This window comes from Littorina saxatilis, linkage group LG9 (assembly GCF_037325665.1).
Source record: "Littorina saxatilis isolate snail1 linkage group LG9, US_GU_Lsax_2.0, whole genome shotgun sequence".
Classification (NCBI taxonomy): Eukaryota; Metazoa; Mollusca; class Gastropoda; order Littorinimorpha; family Littorinidae; genus Littorina; species Littorina saxatilis.
In genome coordinates, this window is record NC_090253.1 from 10,359,141 (window position 1) to 10,378,711 (window position 19,571).

A 19,571-nucleotide genomic window follows, 5' to 3' on the forward strand; every position below is an offset into this window, starting at 1 on the left:
AAAGTTGCAGGTGTTAGGTGTATGCTGTGAACTGTGATGGGCGTGTACACAGTCATACAGACATATTTATTTATTTATTTACGAGGATTTATATCGCGCACGTATCTCACCACACAAGGCGACTCAAGGCGCATGTTACCTATTAATGCCGTGTGAGATGGAATTTTTTACACAATATATCACGCATTCACATCGGCCAGTAGATCGACTGCCTTTAGGCGCTGCATCCACCTTTCACGGCCTATTATTCCAGGTCACACGGGTATTTTGGTGGACATTTTTATCTACGCCTATACAATTTTGCCAGGAAAGACCCTTTCGTCGATCGTGGGATCTTTAACGTGCACACCCCAATGTAGTGTACACGAAAGGACCTCGGTTTTTCGTCTCATCCGAAAGACTAGCACTTGAACCCACCACCTAGGTTAGGAAAGGGGGGAGAAAATAGCGGCCTGACCCAGGGTCGAACACGCAACCTCTCGATTCCGAGCGCAAGTGCGTTACCACTCGGCCACCCAGTCCCTACACTGATACAAGACAGATCAAACACATGTGCATCAGGTCTATTAAAGCTAATTGCAATAAATATTTCAAGCTGTGAAATACTATTTGCATGGAATAAAGAACAGTATCAGACCATTTGAATAGTTAAGTATAACTAACAAGTAAACAACCACCCAAAAACTAAAACCTTCTAAAAATGTGTTTGCAGACTGTCCCAAAAATGTAATGTGACATGATTACCAAGGTGACACAGGTAAAAATGACTCAGAAATCGTTGTTACCTTGCAGGTGGGAGAATGAATACAGTTATGTGACATAATTACCAAGGTGACATAAGTGAAAATCATTGAGAAATGTTTGTTTCCTTGCAGGTGGGTGCATGAGTACCAGGATGCGTGTGTGGACAAGCTGGAGACGTTTCTTCGTCGCGGCGGTCGTCGTATGTCACAGCAGAGTCCCAACCCGTCGTCAGCACACATGCTGGGGTCCGAGTCACACCTGGCTGACCTTTCCCTGCGCTCGCAGTCATCTTGCCACAGCTCGCAGTCCGTGCTCGACGTCTACTCAACATGACCCCAGTGTGTTCTGTGACCTCAACTTGTGTCTATAAGTCTCGTCCTCGTGGTGCTGACATTCTCTACCTGCAACTTGCAAGTGTCAGTGATCTTAAAAACCCACCTTGCATGGTTGCCGTGATAAGCCGTGTTCCTCCCATAGTGGTTCTGATTGCTATATACTCTGTCTGCCCTGTAGAAGACATGCGGGTAGTTCTGGTGGATTTGTGTGTGTAGCTATATATGCCAAGGATAGCTGCCATGCTAGGCAGTCAGAGTTGACCTTACCTAGCAGTACAGATCGAGTTTACCTGACCTGGCATACCACAGTACTGCATACTGTTACCCTGGAGTTTGTGTATAGATCTATACGCCATGGAAAGCTGCCATGCTAAGCGGTTCGAGTTGACCTCACCTAGCAGTACAGATCGAGTTAACCTGACCTGGCATACCACAGTACTGCATACTGTTACCCTGGAGTTTGTGTATAGATCTATACGCCATGGAAAGCTGCCATGCTAAGCGGTTGGAGTTGACCTCACCTAGCAGTACAGAGTTTACCTGATCTGGCATACCACAGTACTATACATACTGTTACCCTGGAGTTTGTGTATATATCTTTACACCATGTGTAGCTGCCATGCTATACAGAGTTTACTGCACGTGGCAGTACAGAACACCATTACTTTGACGCTGGAGATTTAGTAGATCTGCATGTCTTCTCAATAACTTTGCGTACCTGATGTAGCTCAGGTTGGGGCCTGCGTGCCTCCCCACCAGAGGCAGTGTCTGAGCAACTTGAATAATATTCCTTTGTTGCTGCTGAGGTTTCTGAACATGTGCTGCTGAATGTGATGCTACTGGTGGTGTAAAACTGAGCTCCTTGGTTAAAGCACTGCTGGGCTACTTCATAAACCCAACCGTTATTAATTTGGCAAAGTTGACTTCGTAATGTCTACTTCCTACTTAAAATCCTTCACCAACTGACACATAATGCGATGGACAGCTGTTTGTCTGTATATGCCAAGGACCTTGTAATTTAGTTAGCAGAGACACACATACTGCATGCCTTGATACAGGCGGTGCTATCAGCTCTGGCATTTTGAACCACATTGTGATTGACATGACTGTTTGCCTTGGCGCTAGCAGGAAGGAGCTTGTACGCCTTACCCTATATGGACACTAATTCATAGATGCTAGAGGTGGTGTACATCTGTGTACCTTCTGATGGGTAACACCTAGCATGCTAAGACCACATATCCTTGCCTGGAGTGTCCACAACTTCCACACCAGTAGCCCTGTCAGTCTCCCCACTTAATCATGGGTGCAACCTGGAAAATTCCAAAAACCTGCAAAAGTGGCGGGGTACAGGGGCAGCGCCCCGTTGGGGGGGGGGGGGGGGGGGGGGGGGGGGGGGTCTGGGTGTCGAAGCCCCCCAGAAGCTGAAGCTTTTTTGACTCACATGCGAAGCAAAAGTGAGTCTATGTACTCACCCGAGTCGTCCGTCCGTCCGTCCGTCCGTCCGTCCGGACGTCCGGACGTCCGTCCGGAAAACTTTAACGTTGGATATTTCTTGGACACTATTCAGTCTATCAGTACCAAATTTGGCAAGATGGTGTATGATGACAAGGCCCCAAAAAACATACATAGCATCTTGACCTTGCTTCAAGGTCAAGGTCGCAGGGGCCATACATGTTGTCTAAAAAACAGCTATTTTTCACATTTTTCCCATTTTCTCTGAAGTTTTTGAGATTGAATACCTCACCTACATATGATATATAGGGCAAAGTAAGCCCCATCTTTTAATACCAGTTTGGTTTACCTTGCTTCAAGGTCAAGGTCACAGGAGCTCTTCAAAGTTGGATTGTATACATATTTTGAAGTGACCTTGACCCTGAACTATGGAAGATAACTGTTTCAAACTTAAAAATTATGTGGGGCACATGTTATGCTTTCATCATGAGACACATTTGGTCACATATCACGGTCAAGGTCACTTTGACCCTTATGAAATGTGACCAAAATAAGGTAGTGAACCACTAAAAGTGACCATATCTCATGGTAGAAAGAGCCAATAAGCACCATTGTACTTCCTATGTCTTGAATTAACAGCTTTGTGTTGCATGACCTTGGATGACCTTGACCGTGGGTCAAGGTCACATGTATTTTGGTAGGAAAAATGTGTAAAGCAGTTCTTAGTGTATGATGTCATTGCTAGGTTTAGTTACCCTAAAGGTCGAGGTCAAGCATGTGAGTCGTATGGGCTTTGCCCTTCTTGTTAGTATTTAAAATGCCCAAAAAACCTCTCCTGAAACAAAAATATACAAAGTAAACCATACTATTCATCCTAAAATTTGTTTTATTATGCTCGTCAACTTTTCAAAACCCGGCACTGCCGGCAGCCGATGAAACCAAAAACCGGCTGCCGGCGTGTAGCCGGCAGAGTTGCACCCATGCTTAATTGATCCCAGCAGTATGTGCTAAACATGACACACTGACAGTGACTGTTGTTGAAACACCATCATACAATGGAACAGCCTCACCCACCACACTGTCGGACTGCATGTCTTCTCCCGATGCCTTTATGTCGGCTATCTTCAAGCAGTGGGTTCAAACCAAGACCAAAGCAACCCCACTCCTGTTTTTAACTTTTTACATCAGGCTGTACATATGTATTTTATGGGACTGAAAAAACTACGACCATGTATGACGAGGTCTTTTTGAATGCCAACACCACTCGTCACGCAGAGCGGAAATCGCCTCCTGTGATGTATTCCCCACGAATAACATCCAGGGGGCATCCAGATTCAGATTTAGACTGTGCTGAATGATTATTTAATTATGCTGAAACTGTGGCCTTGATGAATGTCTGAGAGACACTGCACCTTGCCAGAGACTGTGTGTACTTAACAGTCTCTGACCATACCTGGCAGTTGTCTGTTTGGTGATGGAGATATTGGTTTGTGTGACATCTGCAGTTAGACAGTGATGGTGGCCGCTGAATGATGGTGACGACTGACACCCAGGTTGATATACACCTGAGAGACACTCCCGCTACTTATTACATGTATTGTAAATGTTCATTGGGATTTGGTCATGTCAAAGCAAGTATTTTTTATAGCCGCCAATGTTCATTTGTTTGAGACCATAGATTTCACTTGAAAATACGATAGGACAGTGGTACCTGCCATGTGAGCTAAGTCCCCTCTGACAAGCGGACACCTCCCATGAAAGGCCACTTTTTGTTGTCCCACTGTCTATCTATCTTGACCAAAATCTACCTGGCATGACAGACCACATGCAATGCAGAAACACTTTTGCTGATTTCAAGGGTAGCTGCTGTGTGTGTACAGCCTGCAGAGTTATATAATCTAGTGACCCTTGCCCCTAAACGTTCACACTGTTGAAATCTTGCCCCCTATGCCTGTATCAACAGGTACCAGCTGCAGTTAATGTTCCTTCAAGGTCTATAAGGCCTGTATCAACAGGTACCAGCTGCAGTTATAATGTTCCTTCAAGGTCTATACGGCCTGTATCAACAGGTACCAGCTGCAGTTATGTTCCTTCAAGGTCTACAAGGCCTGTATCAACAGGTACCAGCTGCAGTTATGTTCCTTCAAGGTCTATAAGGCCTGTATCAACAGGTACCAGCTGCAGTTATGTTCCTTCAAGGTCTATAAGGCCTGTATCAACAGGTACCAACTGCAGTTATGTTCCTTCAAGGTCTATACGGCCTGTATCAACAGGTACCAGCTGCAGTTATGTTCCTTCAAGGTCTACAAGGCCTGTATCAACAGGTACCAGCTGCAGTTAATGTTCCTTCAAGGTCTACAAGGCCTGTATCAACAGGTACCAGCTGCAGTTAATGTTCCTTCAAGGTCTACAAGGCCTGTATCAACAGGTACCAGCTGCAGTTAATGTTCCTTCAAGGTCTACAAGGCCTGTATCAACAGGTACCAGCTGCAGTTAATGTTCCTTCAAGGTCTACAAGGCCTGTATTAACAGGTACCAGCTGCAGTTAATGTTCCTTCAAGGTCTACAAGGCCTGTATCAACAGGTACCAGCTGCAGTTAATGTTCCTTCAAGGTCTATAAGGCCTGTTAGGATCGCGTAAAGTTGAATCACTAGTCAGTCCTGACAGTACAACCCCCCCCCCCCTCCCTTCCCTATACTACAACAATAGCGACCAGTGTCTATCTTTTACATATAATTGTTGCCTTCATTTTTTAGTTGTTATGTATTGGCGCTTCACAATTACAGTCATTATGTGGACAGTGGCAGTGTTAGTGGATGAAACGTGGTACATCTCTGTTGCTAGTGAGTGACATTCATACTGGTAGGGAGCAACACGTTACATGTTGGAGCACGCGTTGTCTCCTAATTCATTCAGCAATGATAGGCAGCTGAGGGTGAGGTGGAAAACACTGAGAAGGAGCTGTGTGTGTGTGTGTGTGTGTGTGTATGTGTGTGTGTGTGTGTGTGTTCATGTGTGCGATCATGTGTGCGTTCATGTGTGCGTGCGTATGTGACGTTGTTACAGGTATGCTTCTATGTGAGTCAGGTTTGAAAGCAGGGCTGAAAATGAACCCAAGTTATTTATGCTTGGAATTATGTGAGCATCTCTGGGCCTGTTATTGCTGTGCAAAAATTAGTCTCAGATGATTCGTTACACAATGATGGTGTTTTTTTTAGCTGATTTGTTACTTTTGTAAATTCAGGCGTATTTTTGGAGAAACAGTAGCGAAATGAAATTTTCCATTTTGAAGGCAAAAAAACAAGCAACCCGAAGTGACAAGGACATTTTCTTAAAATATTTTTGCCTGATGATGGTTTTTCATGTATGCATGTTGTATTCCAGGCTTTGTCAAACATTATTTCCCATTTGCCATTAATTACCAAACTGTGCCAATGATGTTTGCATGTCATTCAAGAACATGTTAGTGTACCAGCAGAAGATCTGAATTTTGCACAGACATTGTTGTTGTTTTTTTTTATTGTTTTTTTTTAAATCTGTTGCTACAATGTATTTTGCAGTGGACTTGGCAATCATTTTGTTACTGGTTCTATATATTGAAAATATGCTTTTTGTTTGGGTACGACTATTTTACTGTTTAAGTGTAGAAACTGTCTAAAAAAAACACACCACCAGGTAGCTAACTATATCAGATTGTCACTGGAAGTAGATTATCATGTTTTTAAATTATTATTTGTTAAGACAGCGTCTTTATAATTCGTGCACAACAGTTGGAAACCATTGTTTTGCTGCTGCTGTTATTGTTGTGTTCTTGTTGGTTGATTTGTGTTTTCAATTTCAGAAGTCACATTTTCATGTGAGGACTGAAAACAGATAGTGTTAGTGTTTGAAGAAAGGCTGATGAATTTGTTGTACAGTGATTTTTTGTTGTTGCCGTGACAGTCATGCAATGCAGTCTGTATAATTGTAAGATAGTTTAAAGTTGCTGTGAATTTATCCTACAAATCGGCTTGTCCCAGTTTTTAACAGTATTCAGATATTTTAAGGAATATTTAAAATGGCGAAAAGGATCTGAATTTTGGTTCAACTAATTATCCTAAGTTTGATTTTGTGGGCAAACATTCTCTGATTCTGTTACTGGTTTCGTTTTGGTCATATATATATATATATATATACAAAATGCATTTTCTCATGTTCATGGTTTGTGTTTAATTTATTTGCACCCAGAGTACCCCCCCGCGGGTTAGGGGGAAGAATTTACCCGATGCTCCCCAGCATGTCGTAAGAGGCGACTAACGGATTCTGTTTCTCTTTTTAGCCTTGTTAAGTGTTTCTTGTATAGAATATAGTCAATTTTTGCAAAGATTTTAGTCAAGCAGTATGTAAGAAATGTTAAGTCCTTTGTACTGGAAACTTGCATTCTCCCAGTAAGGTAATACATTGTACTCGTTGCAAGCCCCTGGAGCAATTTTTTGATTAGTGCTTTTGTGAACAAGAAACAATTGACAAGTGGCTCTATCCCATCTCCCCCCTTTCCCCATCTCGATATAACCTTCGTGGTTGAAAACAACGTTAAAACACCAAATAAAGAAAGAAAGACCGGATGAATGGACGGTATTGAGTGATTACCCGGAAGTTAAAGGATTTGTATATGGGCTGGGATGTAGCTCAGTCGGTAGCGCGCTGGATTTGTATCCAGTTGGCCGCTGTCAGCGTGAATTCGTCCCCACGTTCGGTGAGAGATTTATTTCTCAGAGTCAACTTTATTCTCCTCGGTGTCCGAACACCCCCGTGTGTACACGCAAGCACAAGACCAAATGCGCACGAAAAAGATCCTGTAATCCATGTCAGAGTTCGGTGGGTTATAGAAACACGAAAATACCCAGCATGCTTCCTCCGAAAGCGGCGTATGGCTGCCTAAATGGCGGGGTAAAACCGGTCATACACGTAAAAGCCGTGGGAGTTTCAGCCCATCAACGAACAAACAAACAACAAAAAGGATTTGTATGGATTGCATTTTTGGGGTCACTCTGTAAATATAGCGTTGGTAAGTGTGTGTGTGTGTGTGTGTGTGTGTGTGTGTGTGTGTGTGTGTGTGTGTGGCACGTGTGTGTGTGTGTGTGTGTGAACCCATGAATAGTTATCTTCTTTCCTGAGCAAATATTTAATCGTTTTTTAATTTATTTTGTATTAGCTTCATGATCATGAACCTTGAAATACAAACACTAGTGTGTACTGGTCTGTGTATGTGTACTGGTCTGTGTATGTGTGCAGTTTGTCCAAGCATGCTGTCTGATTTCTCCTATTTTTGTGCAATCATAGATGTCTCTCTTTACATCTGAATTTCAACTGATTGACATTTTCCTCTTTTAACTTCGAACTATTCTATTCGATAAATGCTCAGATTTCTGTTTGGTTTCAAAATGGCTGTGATTTTGACTTACCCCCCGCGGGTTAGGGGGAAGAATTTACCCGATGCTCCCCAGCATGTCGTAAGAGGCGACTAACGGATTCTGTTTCTGCTTTTACCCTTGTTAAGTGTTTCTTGTATAGAATATAGTCAATTTTTGTAAAGATTTTAGTCAAGCAGTATGTAAGAAATGTAAGTCCTTTGTACTGGAAACTTGCATTCTCCCAGTAAGGTAATATATTCAGGCATGGGAATTGTCCGCCGAATGGCGGATTTCCGCCGAAATTTTTGTTTGTTCCGCCGGAAAAGCAAAAGTGTCCGCCAAAAAAATAAAGGGGGGAGGCACACAAAAAAAGCACCGGTTACTTTTGCCTTAGCGCAAAAGCCCGCGAAAACTGTCAGTACTTTGTTCACGCACTGCTACCGCCCGCCTCAGTTACTTGAACTTTGAGTTTGAGTGAAACAGCTCGCTGTTGATTCGCGGGCACGCTATAGGATTTGCGGGCACGCGACAGCATTGAACGCAGTGTACCAGTGAAAATGTCGATCGCGCGTGTTGTAAAACGTGGTCAAAGATTCGATGACACTGGATGCGCGAACAAATGGAAATGGGAGTGGGTGTCGGCTGATGTGGAAGTGAATACGGAGACAAACAGCGCGTCGGCACCCGTTTTAGAAAAATTGATGTCCGTGGTTCAGCATGGTACATTGTCTGCAACACCTACTAACTGTTACTGACCATCTCCGCAGGAAGAAGCACATTGAAACGTGCTCTTCTCTGAAGGACAATCAACGTTTGCCAGGTACCGTGGGTTTTTTCTGCTCAAGTAAGGCACAGTGCTCCTGAATTGTTTGATTTTCCTTCGATTTTATACGGCAGAAGAAGAACAGATTTTGGCTCAAGTCAAGTGAAGAACACCGCTCTAGATCTGAACTTTGCACATCTGTTTCAGTTTTTCTCCATTCGAATGTCACTGTGCTGATCGTATTCGTAATATTCGAACTATATTTACCAAATTTAAGCAAGGGTTGGAGCTGGGCTGGTACCCAAACCGCTAACCCACAAATCGAAGAAAAATCTATGCGTTGAGCCTTATTTTCTTCTTCTTTTTTTATACTTTTGTTTTAAACTCCTTGTAAGAGATCATGGGAAAGTAACTTAAGTAGGCAATTCTTATTGGTGAGCCTTTGTAACTTTTATGTTTGAAAGTAAACTAGATTGTGTTACAAGTTACATTTTCCCGTTTGTCTCAACAGATCAATTTTTTAACAAATTTCAACCATATAATACATGTATATATTTTTTTTTTTCAAAAAATCAAAAATTGGTACTAAAAACTCTGATTCTAAAAACAGAATTTAATGGCAAACTTGGAGCTCAGATGACACCAGATTGCACCATCTGGGTTTTTGGGAGAAAAATTTTTCCGGGGGGGCATGCCCTCGGACCCCCCTAGTAAGGCTAGGCGCTTCGCGCCGTCGACTTGACGCTTCACGTCTTCAGTTACAAATTTTCAGCCTTTTTTACAATTTTCAATTCCCATGCTAGTATATTGTACTACGTTGCAAGCCCCTGGAGCAAATTTTTAATTAGTGCTTTTGTGAACAAGAAACAATTGACAAGTGGCTCTATCCCATCTCCCCCCTTTCCCCGTCGCGATATAACCTTCGTGGTTGAAAACGACGTTAAACACCATGCCAAAGAAAGAAAGAAAGAAAGAAAACTCTCTGATTTCTCCCATTTTTGTGCAATCATAGATGTCTCTCTTTACATCTGAATTTCAACTGACTGTGACATTTTCCTCTTTTGACTTCGAACTATTCTATTCGATAAATGCTCAGATTTCTGTTTGGTTTCAAAATGGCTGTGATTGTGACTTTGACTTGAAAGATTATGGGCTTATAGTTTAAAGTACATGTACATGTGTTACTAACATGTAAATATAGAACTGTACACATTTATCATTTGCCCGAGTTATTGTTGCATATTAATCAAACCTTAAGACTAATTTTTTTGGGCCAATTCCAGGAACATAAAATGAATGACATTTTGTCATACAAAATTGATATACTGATAATTTGTTTGATTTTTGTGTTACCGTTGGAGTAAATAGATGTTACTGCTCACATGTCATGGCTAGTACAATTTCTCAACTGCCCTAGTGATTTAGCAAAGCTACGCACAGTATCTCATGAAAAAGTGATGTACTGTAAATGTTTGCATTTTGTAATTGTTTACTGCCACAGACACAGGGTTCCACATCACGTAGAAATAAGGGTATAATACCCTAGCTTTGACCCTCCAAATCACGTACGAGATGCTCTCTGAAGAGGTATGAATACGTAACTGTTTTCTTCCAAAGAGGTAAACAAGTTGCGTAAGGCGAAAATACAACATTTAGTCAAGTAGCTGTCGAACTCACAGAATGAAACTGAACGCAATGCCATTTTTCAGCAAGACCATATACTCGTAGCATCGTCAGTCCACCGCTCATGGCAAAGGCAGTGAAATTGACAAGAAGAGCGGGGTAGTAGTTGCGCTAAGAAGGATAGCACGCTTTTCTGTACCTCTCTTTGTTTTAACTTTCTGAGCGTGTTTTTAATCCAAACATATCATATCTATATGTTTTTGGAATCAGGAACCGACAAGGAATAAGATGTAAGTGTTTTTAAATTGATTTCGACAATTTAATTTTGATAATATTTTTTATATATTTAATTTTCAGAGCTTGTTTTTAATCCAAATATAACATATTTATATGTTTTTGGAATCAGAAAATAATGGAGAATAAGATGAACGTAAATTTGGATCGTTTTATAAATTGTTATTTTTTTTTACAATTTTCCGATTTTTAATGACCAAAGTCATTAATTAATTTTTAAGCCACCAAGCTGAAATGCAATACCGAAGTCCGGGCTTCGTCGAAGATTACTTGACCAAAATTTCAACCTATTTGGTTGAAAAATGAGGGCGTGACAGTGCCGCCTCAACTTTCACGAAAAGCCGGATATGACGTCATCAAAGACATTTATCAAAAAAATGAAAAAAACGTTCGGGGATTTCATACCCAGGAACTCTCATGTCAAATTTCATAAAGATCGGTCCAGTAGTTTAGTCTGAATCGCTCTACACACACACACACACGCACATACACCACGACCCTCGTCTCGATTCCCCCCTCTACGTTAAAACATTTAGTCAAAACTTGACTAAATGTAAAAAACGTACGAGTCAAACGCTGAAAGGGTATAGCCTTTGCTAGTTTACAAGCAACAGCACGCAGGCCGCCTGCTCTACTGAGACCACTAAAGTACACGCCGTGTTCGTGCCACTCCTCTGTCGACACTGACACGCCGTGAAGCAGAGGTTGCCTCCCTTGTCCTCAAACTGCGCGATATCCTTATACTGATCATCTCGATGGCACTGTTCGCTTTAGCCTATCCGGTGCTGTCGCCTGCTCAAAAAAATGCCTCGCAAAACGAAATAACAAAAACTACCAGACAGGCAATCATATGGGAAAAAAATGACATTTCATGGATACACCGATTGTCACTCATAACTGTGAAAAATCTGGAAGGGGTATAAAAACCATTTACCTTTTTCCTGAAAGGGTATGAATACCCTTGACTTTTGGGGTTGTGTGGAACCCTGAGACAGTTGTAGAATAACAAAAAGTTGATCTTATTTGCAACATGAACATGTGTATGAAGGCCAAGTGTAATGTGTTATGATTGTTGTCATGATTCCTGTGATGCGCATGTATTAGCATTGTTGCATGTATCAACGATTAAAGATAAGATAACCTGTTGATATCAGTATGTGTTTTGTGAAGTGTTAATTTCCCTTTCATTCTTCAGAGTGTTGTTATTGGCAGCGTGCGTGTGCGTGCACGCACACCATTATCACATGATTCACAGCTTCTACCTTTGTCTGTGTGACACCCACACACACACACACACTTGCTCGCACGCATGCACACATGAATACATTCACGGTCGCACACATACACACACACACACACGCGCGCGCGTGTGTAAAAAAATTAACAAATGAATGTTATATATGTATAAAAAATTTAAAAAGCTGGGAAAAAATACATCAAAACCCTGAGGGCAATGCTATAGATGGCAGGTATAGGTTTAAGCAAGAACTGTTAACAACTTGTAAAAGTAACCGCTACACGTACACAAAGAGTGCCCTTATTTTTCCCATAAAAGTAGAATATTATTGTACAAAATGTAGTCAAGCTTTTTAAACCCCTGCGTGGTAACATAATTTGTAACGCAGAGTATGACTTTGGAAGCGATCTGAGGTTCTTTTTCTCAGGTGTTTTCTTTTTCAATATATTAGAAAGAATCGAGTGCATTCTTTGTCTGCTTATTGATCTTCATGGCAAGTGTCACCGCCCTTGTCGAATAACTGAAACGCACTGTCTTTCCATCGAAACGTAGTCTGTCTAACTTCCATCGAAACCACTGTCTTTCCATCGAAACGTACTGTTTTTCCATCGAAACGTACTGTCTTTTCATCGAAACGTACTGTCTTTCCATCGTGGGCGATAATGATCTTCGCCACACATCTGTCTAGTCTTGCACATGGAATGAAAGCGTCCTTTCATTTGGACACATACCACAAATCAACAGGGAGGCATCATTCTATTCAAAGTGGACATTAGTTGACTGAATTTATTTAGCAGAGTAAGTTAGGTGTCACCTACACAATTAATTACACACACAAATACAATCAGTGCAGGAAAGAGTAGGACCGGCATTCTGGTAATGGTAGCGTTATATTACACGCCTAATCGGCCATTGCTGCCACAGACGGTTTTAAATCTGAATTTCAAAATAAGACCGTTGATGCTTAATATGTGTCCACCCAAGAGGAAGGATGCTCTTATGAAATGTAAAAACAAGTCTGGACAGAGTTGTGGACTTGAGCCGGGCGTGCCTGATTACACGATCAGGTTGGTTCTTTTAAGTATGTACATAAACAACAATTGCAACCAGCGCAGACAGATAAAGTCCAAACTTTGAACTTGTGATACCAAGTGTTTGGTGTGACGCATTAGTGCCACTCGAGGTGGTTGTGGCGACGGATTTTCCTGTATCAGTTGTGGGGGTTGGTTTAAGGTCATCTGCGAAAAATAAATCCTGGTGAGTATCACAAGCAATTGTTACATAAATGTAGATGGCCGTATGACTGACAGGTAAATATGAAACACAACCTTATAAAATAGTGTTTAAGGTTTAGTACTACTTTAAAAGAAAACGGTTAAAAAAGACAACAAAAAACAAGTGAATATTAAACAAAAACAAACAAAAACAGAACACAGTTTATGCTCCGGATTGCAACTGCGAAAAAAAATGAATTTCATTTTCAAACGTAAGCTTTTGATAGTGTATAAACGTTTTCTAAAAAAACTACTCAAAGTGATTTTCAATTTTCTTATCCCAATTCTAATAGTGAATAGTCGGTTTGTTCGGGCTCGTGTGTTTCCGTGATAGAAATATTCCATTCGTCCTTGACCTTATCTAAAAGCCGGAATTTCACAGAACATTTTGGTAGGTCACTTTTGCTGAAGCAGACGATATTTGTGGCCACAACTTTCGTTGGAAAATGAGCTCTAATCAACTTTTTCACTTGAAACAAAGGCCAACACATCAACTAATGACAACAATAAACTCTTTATTTGTATATTTCTGATAACATTTTACACTTGAAAAGACAAAAAAATGAAAGTAGACATGTTTATCAGCCCCCAAAAGCTATAAACCCAAAACACATAGACATAGTTTTGTGATTTTTGAACATTGCCTTGTGTGGGGTCTCCCCTTAAACAAAAACAACTATAGACTCACCAAACGACACAGGACCGCACTGCAAACGTTCCGCATAGGGCGGGTGAAGGTAACGGTTGCGGAGGACTTCATCTACGCATGCGGGAACACACCTCCATGTGCCGCCCTCCTGAAATTGTTTGCGTGCTTCCACAACGAATTCCAGGAAGTAGGCACCTTGGGCCTCCTCCTTACACCGACAGCCCTTGGAACTGTACTGCCCATCGCATGTTTGGGTCAAGTTCCTGACGGTGCATATTGACGACGGGCTTTCGCTGCTTCTCGGTGTGAACTGCAGGTCTACGAGGTCGGAGAACTGCTTGCAGGTCTGGTTGGTGTAGCCTGAAACCTGGATGGTGCATTTGAGGACCTCGCTCTTTCCGTCTTTCCACTCTGAAGGACACGTGAGCTGATCCGGAGGTGTGTCCACTGCACACGAACAGAACATTTTATTCCACAAGGAAGGAAGGAGGACAGAAAGAAGAAAGAAAAAAAAACACCTTGAGCAAACATTTCGCGCAGTTTGACAAAGGTTTCTGTGAAGAAATCAATTTAACAAAAATTCGACTGAACTGTTGTCCGTTAACCTTTGTGAAATTGAGCACACACACACACACACACACACACACACACACACACACACACACACACACACACACACACACACACACACACACATCTACTGTATACCGTACACACACACACACACACACACACACACAACCACACACACACACACTGACACACACACACACAACAACACACACACCGAGGCACACACACACACACACACACACACACACACACACACACACACACACACACACACACACACTCTCACACACACACACTCAGTCACACACACACACACATACAACCACACACACACACACACACACACACACACACACACACACTCACACACTCACACACACTCACACACACACACACACACACACACACACACACACACACACACTCACACACACTCACACACACACACACACACACACACACACACACACACACACACACACACACACACACACACACACACACACACACACACACACACACACACACACACACAGAGGGATAACAAGAAAATGTACTCTGCACATGCAGAAAGCAGTCAAACTGTGAAGATGGTTTCACGTGCGAATGAAGGTCGCTTTAAAGCCTTTGAAAACAAGAAATTCCTTCGAGGTAGGAAAAACACCCCCGTTGGTCAAAGGGAAATAACCATTCTCACTGCACCCATTCTCACTGCCACGAACTGAGAAGGTTATTTCCCTTTGACCATGAATATGTTTCTCTATAAGTCCTTGTAGAATCTTAATCCACCAATAACTCCCTAACCGTGTGTTTGACTGGTCCCAATTTTTGTAAGGACCGTCTCAGGAATGTATAGAACCTGTTCACCAAGTTTGGTGACGATCGGTCCGTTCATTCTTGAGATCTATATGCGAACACAAACACACAAACACACAAACAAACAAACAAACACATCGACCGAAACCTATACACATCCCTATACCGGGGGTGTAAAAAATCACACACACAAAATTCGTATGTTACGCCTCAACAGACTGTAGCTCGGAAGTAAATTAATCTCTTGTACTCTCTATAAATTATGAGCAAAAGTTTGGAGAAAAAACTAGAGTGCTTACACAGTCTTACACTTTGACTCGGAACTGAGTCAGTGTACAAAGTGCCTTTTCTCTTAAATGAAATATCAGACCTGCAATGTTATTCGATCAATGAAATCTCAGTTTGAAACAATGCAAGCATGTCCTTCAGTTGCACATTCTGCATACTTTCTTTCCTCTTTTTGTCACTTGGAAGTTGAAAATCCATTTAAAATTTATTTTTTATTTTTTTATTAATGACAAAAATTCATTTACTGACTATGCTAGTTCAGCGTTACGCTGTGTGTCCTAATTCTTATTTATAATATAACCACAAGTACCAGTGCTAATATAAACTGAAATATTATTTATCTAAATTTGCAGTGTTCCAGTTGTTTTGTCGTTTGGGAATATTTAGTCGAAAAAAGTAATTAGTGCTTCAGCAGGCGTGTCTTGGAAAATGTGTTTATTATTACTATTTTTTTAAAGATAAAATTTGCACACCTCGTTTGGTGGGTTTATCCTTCGCCTAAACTATAAATCTTAACGGAAAACCCCCTATTCAGATTTGAGCTGTGTCTATTCTTATGAACCTTATTTCGGGATTCGAGACACAAAGCAGCTTTTGTTGTGTGGAGAATATGTTGTGCAACAGCAGTTGATCGTTGCCGGATCACATTTCCAATGACTCAGCCAAGTTGTACATTTTCATGTGCACTCATTTTTTTATTTGTACATATCGTCACGAGTACATAGCGCAAATCGGCCATAACATTTTACTCTTTTGTTTGTCTGTAAAGTCCCCGTCCTTTCAATGTTCAACCGAATTTTAAAAACAATCTAATTAACACCAAAACAGCTCTTCTAAGATTTAAGATTTAATATTCTCTGTCAAAGCTGCTACATTCCCACGGAAATTTAACCTACTGGCTGAACTTTGAACATATCCACACATTTTGTCAATCTGTCGGCCTGAAACGAAAAGATCAACACCGAAATCCTGCATTCTGATAATCATCGCTCCACGGCTATTGCCAGTTGTCTCTCTGACCGGACGCTAAAGTCCTACGCGAATCTATCAAAACAAGAATACAGAGTTATCTCCCATATGTTGTTCGCGACCCGAGTGTTCGCGAGACGAAAACGATTGCAGATTGGCCGACTTCGACAGTGATCTCCGTTCTGTTCTTCACAGTTATGATAAAGACATCGTTCTAAGGTCAAAACAAGTCGAAATTATTTTTGGGACTGCTGCCGGAAGGAGACCGTAATATATGGTTGCATCACTGAACTGGTTACAGAAACCAAACGGTTGATTATCACGTGACACTTTTGCCATATTTAGAGTTGTTTGCACAGTAAATACAGCCGCAAAAAATAGCTCGCTTGAAACTGTCTTACATATCAATTCCTTTGTAATTTAAAAATTACACAACACCATGAAAAATCATTATCGACGATCGCGAATCTGCTAACATCCATAACACATTATAACGAAAAGATCTAAATATGTAAAAAGAAAATCGATTTCCTCGCCAGACAAGGAAAACCAAGGCATCGTGTCAGGGATAGAATGATCTGAACTCATTTTGACCTGAGTTCACGGGATGCGAAATCCTGCTGTTGCGCGTGCAGTTCGAGTCCAACGCTTTCCTGACTAGCCCAAACGTGCAAACGAAGACGGGTCGGGCTGGTCGCAACGGAACATGCGAATATAAGATATCTAAAAATAATTCCTTTCTAGATGTACATATGTATTAACCACACTTAGTATAAGCTTAGCTTGTTTTGTGGTCACAAATGTTTATATCGTACTATACATGTCACCCTGTCTTTTCGGAATAAAATCTTGTTTAAACCAATATAAAACCTAATTTGCATAATCCGATTGTCAATAATTGTAAGCACTCTTATCAGAGTAGACATAACAAATCTATATATTTTTGAATTTAGGAATGGGTAAGGAGTACAATGAAATCATGCTTTAATCTGTAAAGCAAATGCGATTTTTAGAAAAAAAAGTTTACAAACCAAATTATATTATTTTTAAGCTTTGGAGCTGAAACGCAATAACACATAATGTTTGATACAAGTTTCAATCAGTTTATTTAAAAAAATGAAGAAACCACAGTGGGGTCCTAACTATTGCAAGAAGCCGTGTATGACGTCATCAAAGACATTTATCACACACACACACACACCACTACCCCGTGGTATGTCCATCACACACACACACACACGTACACCACCACTACCAACACCACCACCACCACCACAACCACCACCATCGCCCTCGTCTCAATTCCCCGTCTATGTAGAAACGTTTAAACAACACTTGACTAAATGTAAAAATGCAACTCACTGAACACAAAACTAAAGAAGACAGGAAGGAATAAAACTAGGCCTGCCGCCGTCGCCATCATGCAAGAAGACCGCAAACACACGTGACACTGTTTTCTGTCCCTTCACACCGTGCGCAGTAAAACTGAACTCTTCCAGAGGAAATCGTTCAGTGAATCAATACGCCACAAACTGTCTATAGTCCAAGTACCGATTTCAAAAAGGTCAACAGAATTTCAATCTTTTTTGTTCTTGCGTTTAGTCTCTGAGAGTGATTTTTCAAATCGACCAACACGGAAATACAGCCAAAGTTGTAAAAACAAGTGTCACAAGTATGCACAGGACATGGTGGCTACGCTTAGAAGTAGCATATTAGCTACAGTCTGGTGTTTTATGTGAACAGCAAAACTACACACGCACGCACGCCTATGATATAAATGGCACACTCGCCCTCCGCTCGCCCGTCCGCCCCCAAGCACTCACACACTCCCTCTCTATCTCCCTCCCACCCCCCCCCCCCCCTCTCTCTCTCTCTCTCTCTCTCTCTCTCTCTCTCTCTCTCTCAAGCATTTAGGATGTTCTTTGGAACCTTTCCAAGAGCCACACACAAAGGAGTAGACATAGATTACTCTCTCGGGACACATTTTTGATGTTATCTTTTTTTCTACTGATGTCTAGTCAGTACATTACGAAACATCTTGTAAACCTGCATGAAACCTCTAAACTGAATCTATCGTTTTTGAAAAATGGGCTGTCATAGAAAACGGGGCGCGTTAAAAATAAACACAGCACATTAATTTAAAGGTCCACTCCGCCTCACATGAGGTTTACAGAACGGTGACATCTTTTCTCTAAAACACCATTACTTACCTGATGGAACACACTCGCTGTAATGATATCCATGGTACCTGTGAAACACCAGGAATCCAGTACCTCTGAGCTATAGCGGATACTGTTATATTGTGCTTACTGAGAGTATCTTCCCTTTCCTTATGGCTGTACTTCCTGCAAGATGGATACCTCAATACAATGTTGAACTTGAACAACTTCTCCCGAGTCTGCAGTGAGCGTGAGTGAATGACACACATACAACAACATGAACAGTAAACAATAACATCACATGGTGGCAGCGCGGGTAGTGAATATGTGCACCCAAACCCCTGACATCGTCAGAGCGTAGTTTTAGGCAGCAGCATGAACCACGTGTCAAACTTCTAGCACATTCCACGTATCACGCAAGCTTTATCATGGCAGAACGCGGTCCCATACCAGGCGGTCTACCCAACCCATCGATGGATTGGTCAAATCCAGACAGGGCTACAGCGTTAGCAGAATTCAAGCAGATGTGTGAGTACAGATTCACTGCAGAGCAAACGAAAGTGGAGAGACAGTACAGTCACATTTTTCTGTGGTCAGGAACTGAAGGCATGCGACTTTCAAACACTTGGGGGCTATCAGCTGAACAAATCAAGGATCCAAAGAACATTTGGGACAAATTTGCTGAAAGTGAACCTCAAGACAACTTCAGAAATCATCGCCTTGAACTTCAACAGTTTCGCCAGAATACTACTGAAACTGTAGATGATTTTGTCACACGGTGCAAAACCAAAGTGCTCAAGTGCAAGTTTTCTTCTGATGCAGCAGAAAGACTGATCGAGCAGATTATCGCTGGCATCAAGTACCCGGAAGTGCAGAGAAAACTCCTGCGGAAAGATGACACACTGACGCTGAAACAGGCACATGATCTATGTCGCTCACATGAAGCAAGTGTCGCCCAGATGGAGAAAATGAGCAGCCTGAGCAAACCATTCACAGTTGAT

General features: G+C 41.6%; 2 protein-coding genes across 3 annotated transcripts in view; one reads left to right on the top strand and one right to left on the bottom strand.

Moving 5' to 3' along the window:
• The window catches only part of LOC138975249 (NAD(+) hydrolase SARM1-like), a 37,444-nt gene extending 35,016 nt beyond the window's left edge, over positions 1 to 2,428 (top strand). The window contains exon 11 of the mRNA XM_070347904.1: positions 876 to 2,428. Coding sequence (XP_070204005.1) covers positions 876 to 1,077 — 202 coding nt within the window. The 3' untranslated portion in view covers positions 1,078 to 2,428. The remainder of the gene's footprint in view (positions 1 to 875) is intronic.
• A 9,571-nt stretch (positions 2,429 to 11,999) lies between these two features.
• LOC138975253 (uncharacterized) lies at positions 12,000 to 18,639 on the bottom strand. 2 transcript variants are annotated; one of them, XR_011458577.1, is made up of 3 exons: positions 18,622 to 18,639; positions 13,805 to 14,212; positions 12,000 to 13,080 (listed from the first exon to the last, which is right to left on the bottom strand). XR_011458577.1 is itself a non-coding variant. In XM_070347909.1 (3 exons), exons 1-3 carry the CDS (start codon positions 17,832 to 17,834, stop codon positions 12,920 to 12,922), a joined length of 630 nt encoding a protein of 209 aa, XP_070204010.1. In that variant the 5' UTR covers positions 17,835 to 18,187; the 3' UTR covers positions 12,000 to 12,919. The 2 variants fall into 2 exon arrangements, 1 of the variants encoding a protein (XP_070204010.1); XM_070347909.1 differs by lacking the exon at positions 18,622 to 18,639 and adding an exon at positions 17,774 to 18,187.
• Positions 18,640 to 19,571: the final 932 nt, after the last annotated feature.

What these genes read in the sequence shown, in the direction of transcription:
- LOC138975253 (XM_070347909.1), bottom strand. Translation starts at nt 17,834, where the DNA reads ATGATGGCGACGGCGGCAGGCCTAGTTTTATTCCTTCCTGTCTTCTTT. An exon ending in CTTCTTTAGTTTTGTGTTCA is followed by an intron (nt 14,213 to 17,773) that starts GTGAGTTGCATT and finishes GTTCGTGTGCAG; the next exon opens with TGGACACACCTCCGGATCAG. An exon ending in GTGCGGTCCTGTGTCGTTTG is followed by an intron (nt 13,081 to 13,804) that starts GTGAGTCTATAG and finishes TATTTTTCGCAG; the next exon opens with ATGACCTTAAACCAACCCCC.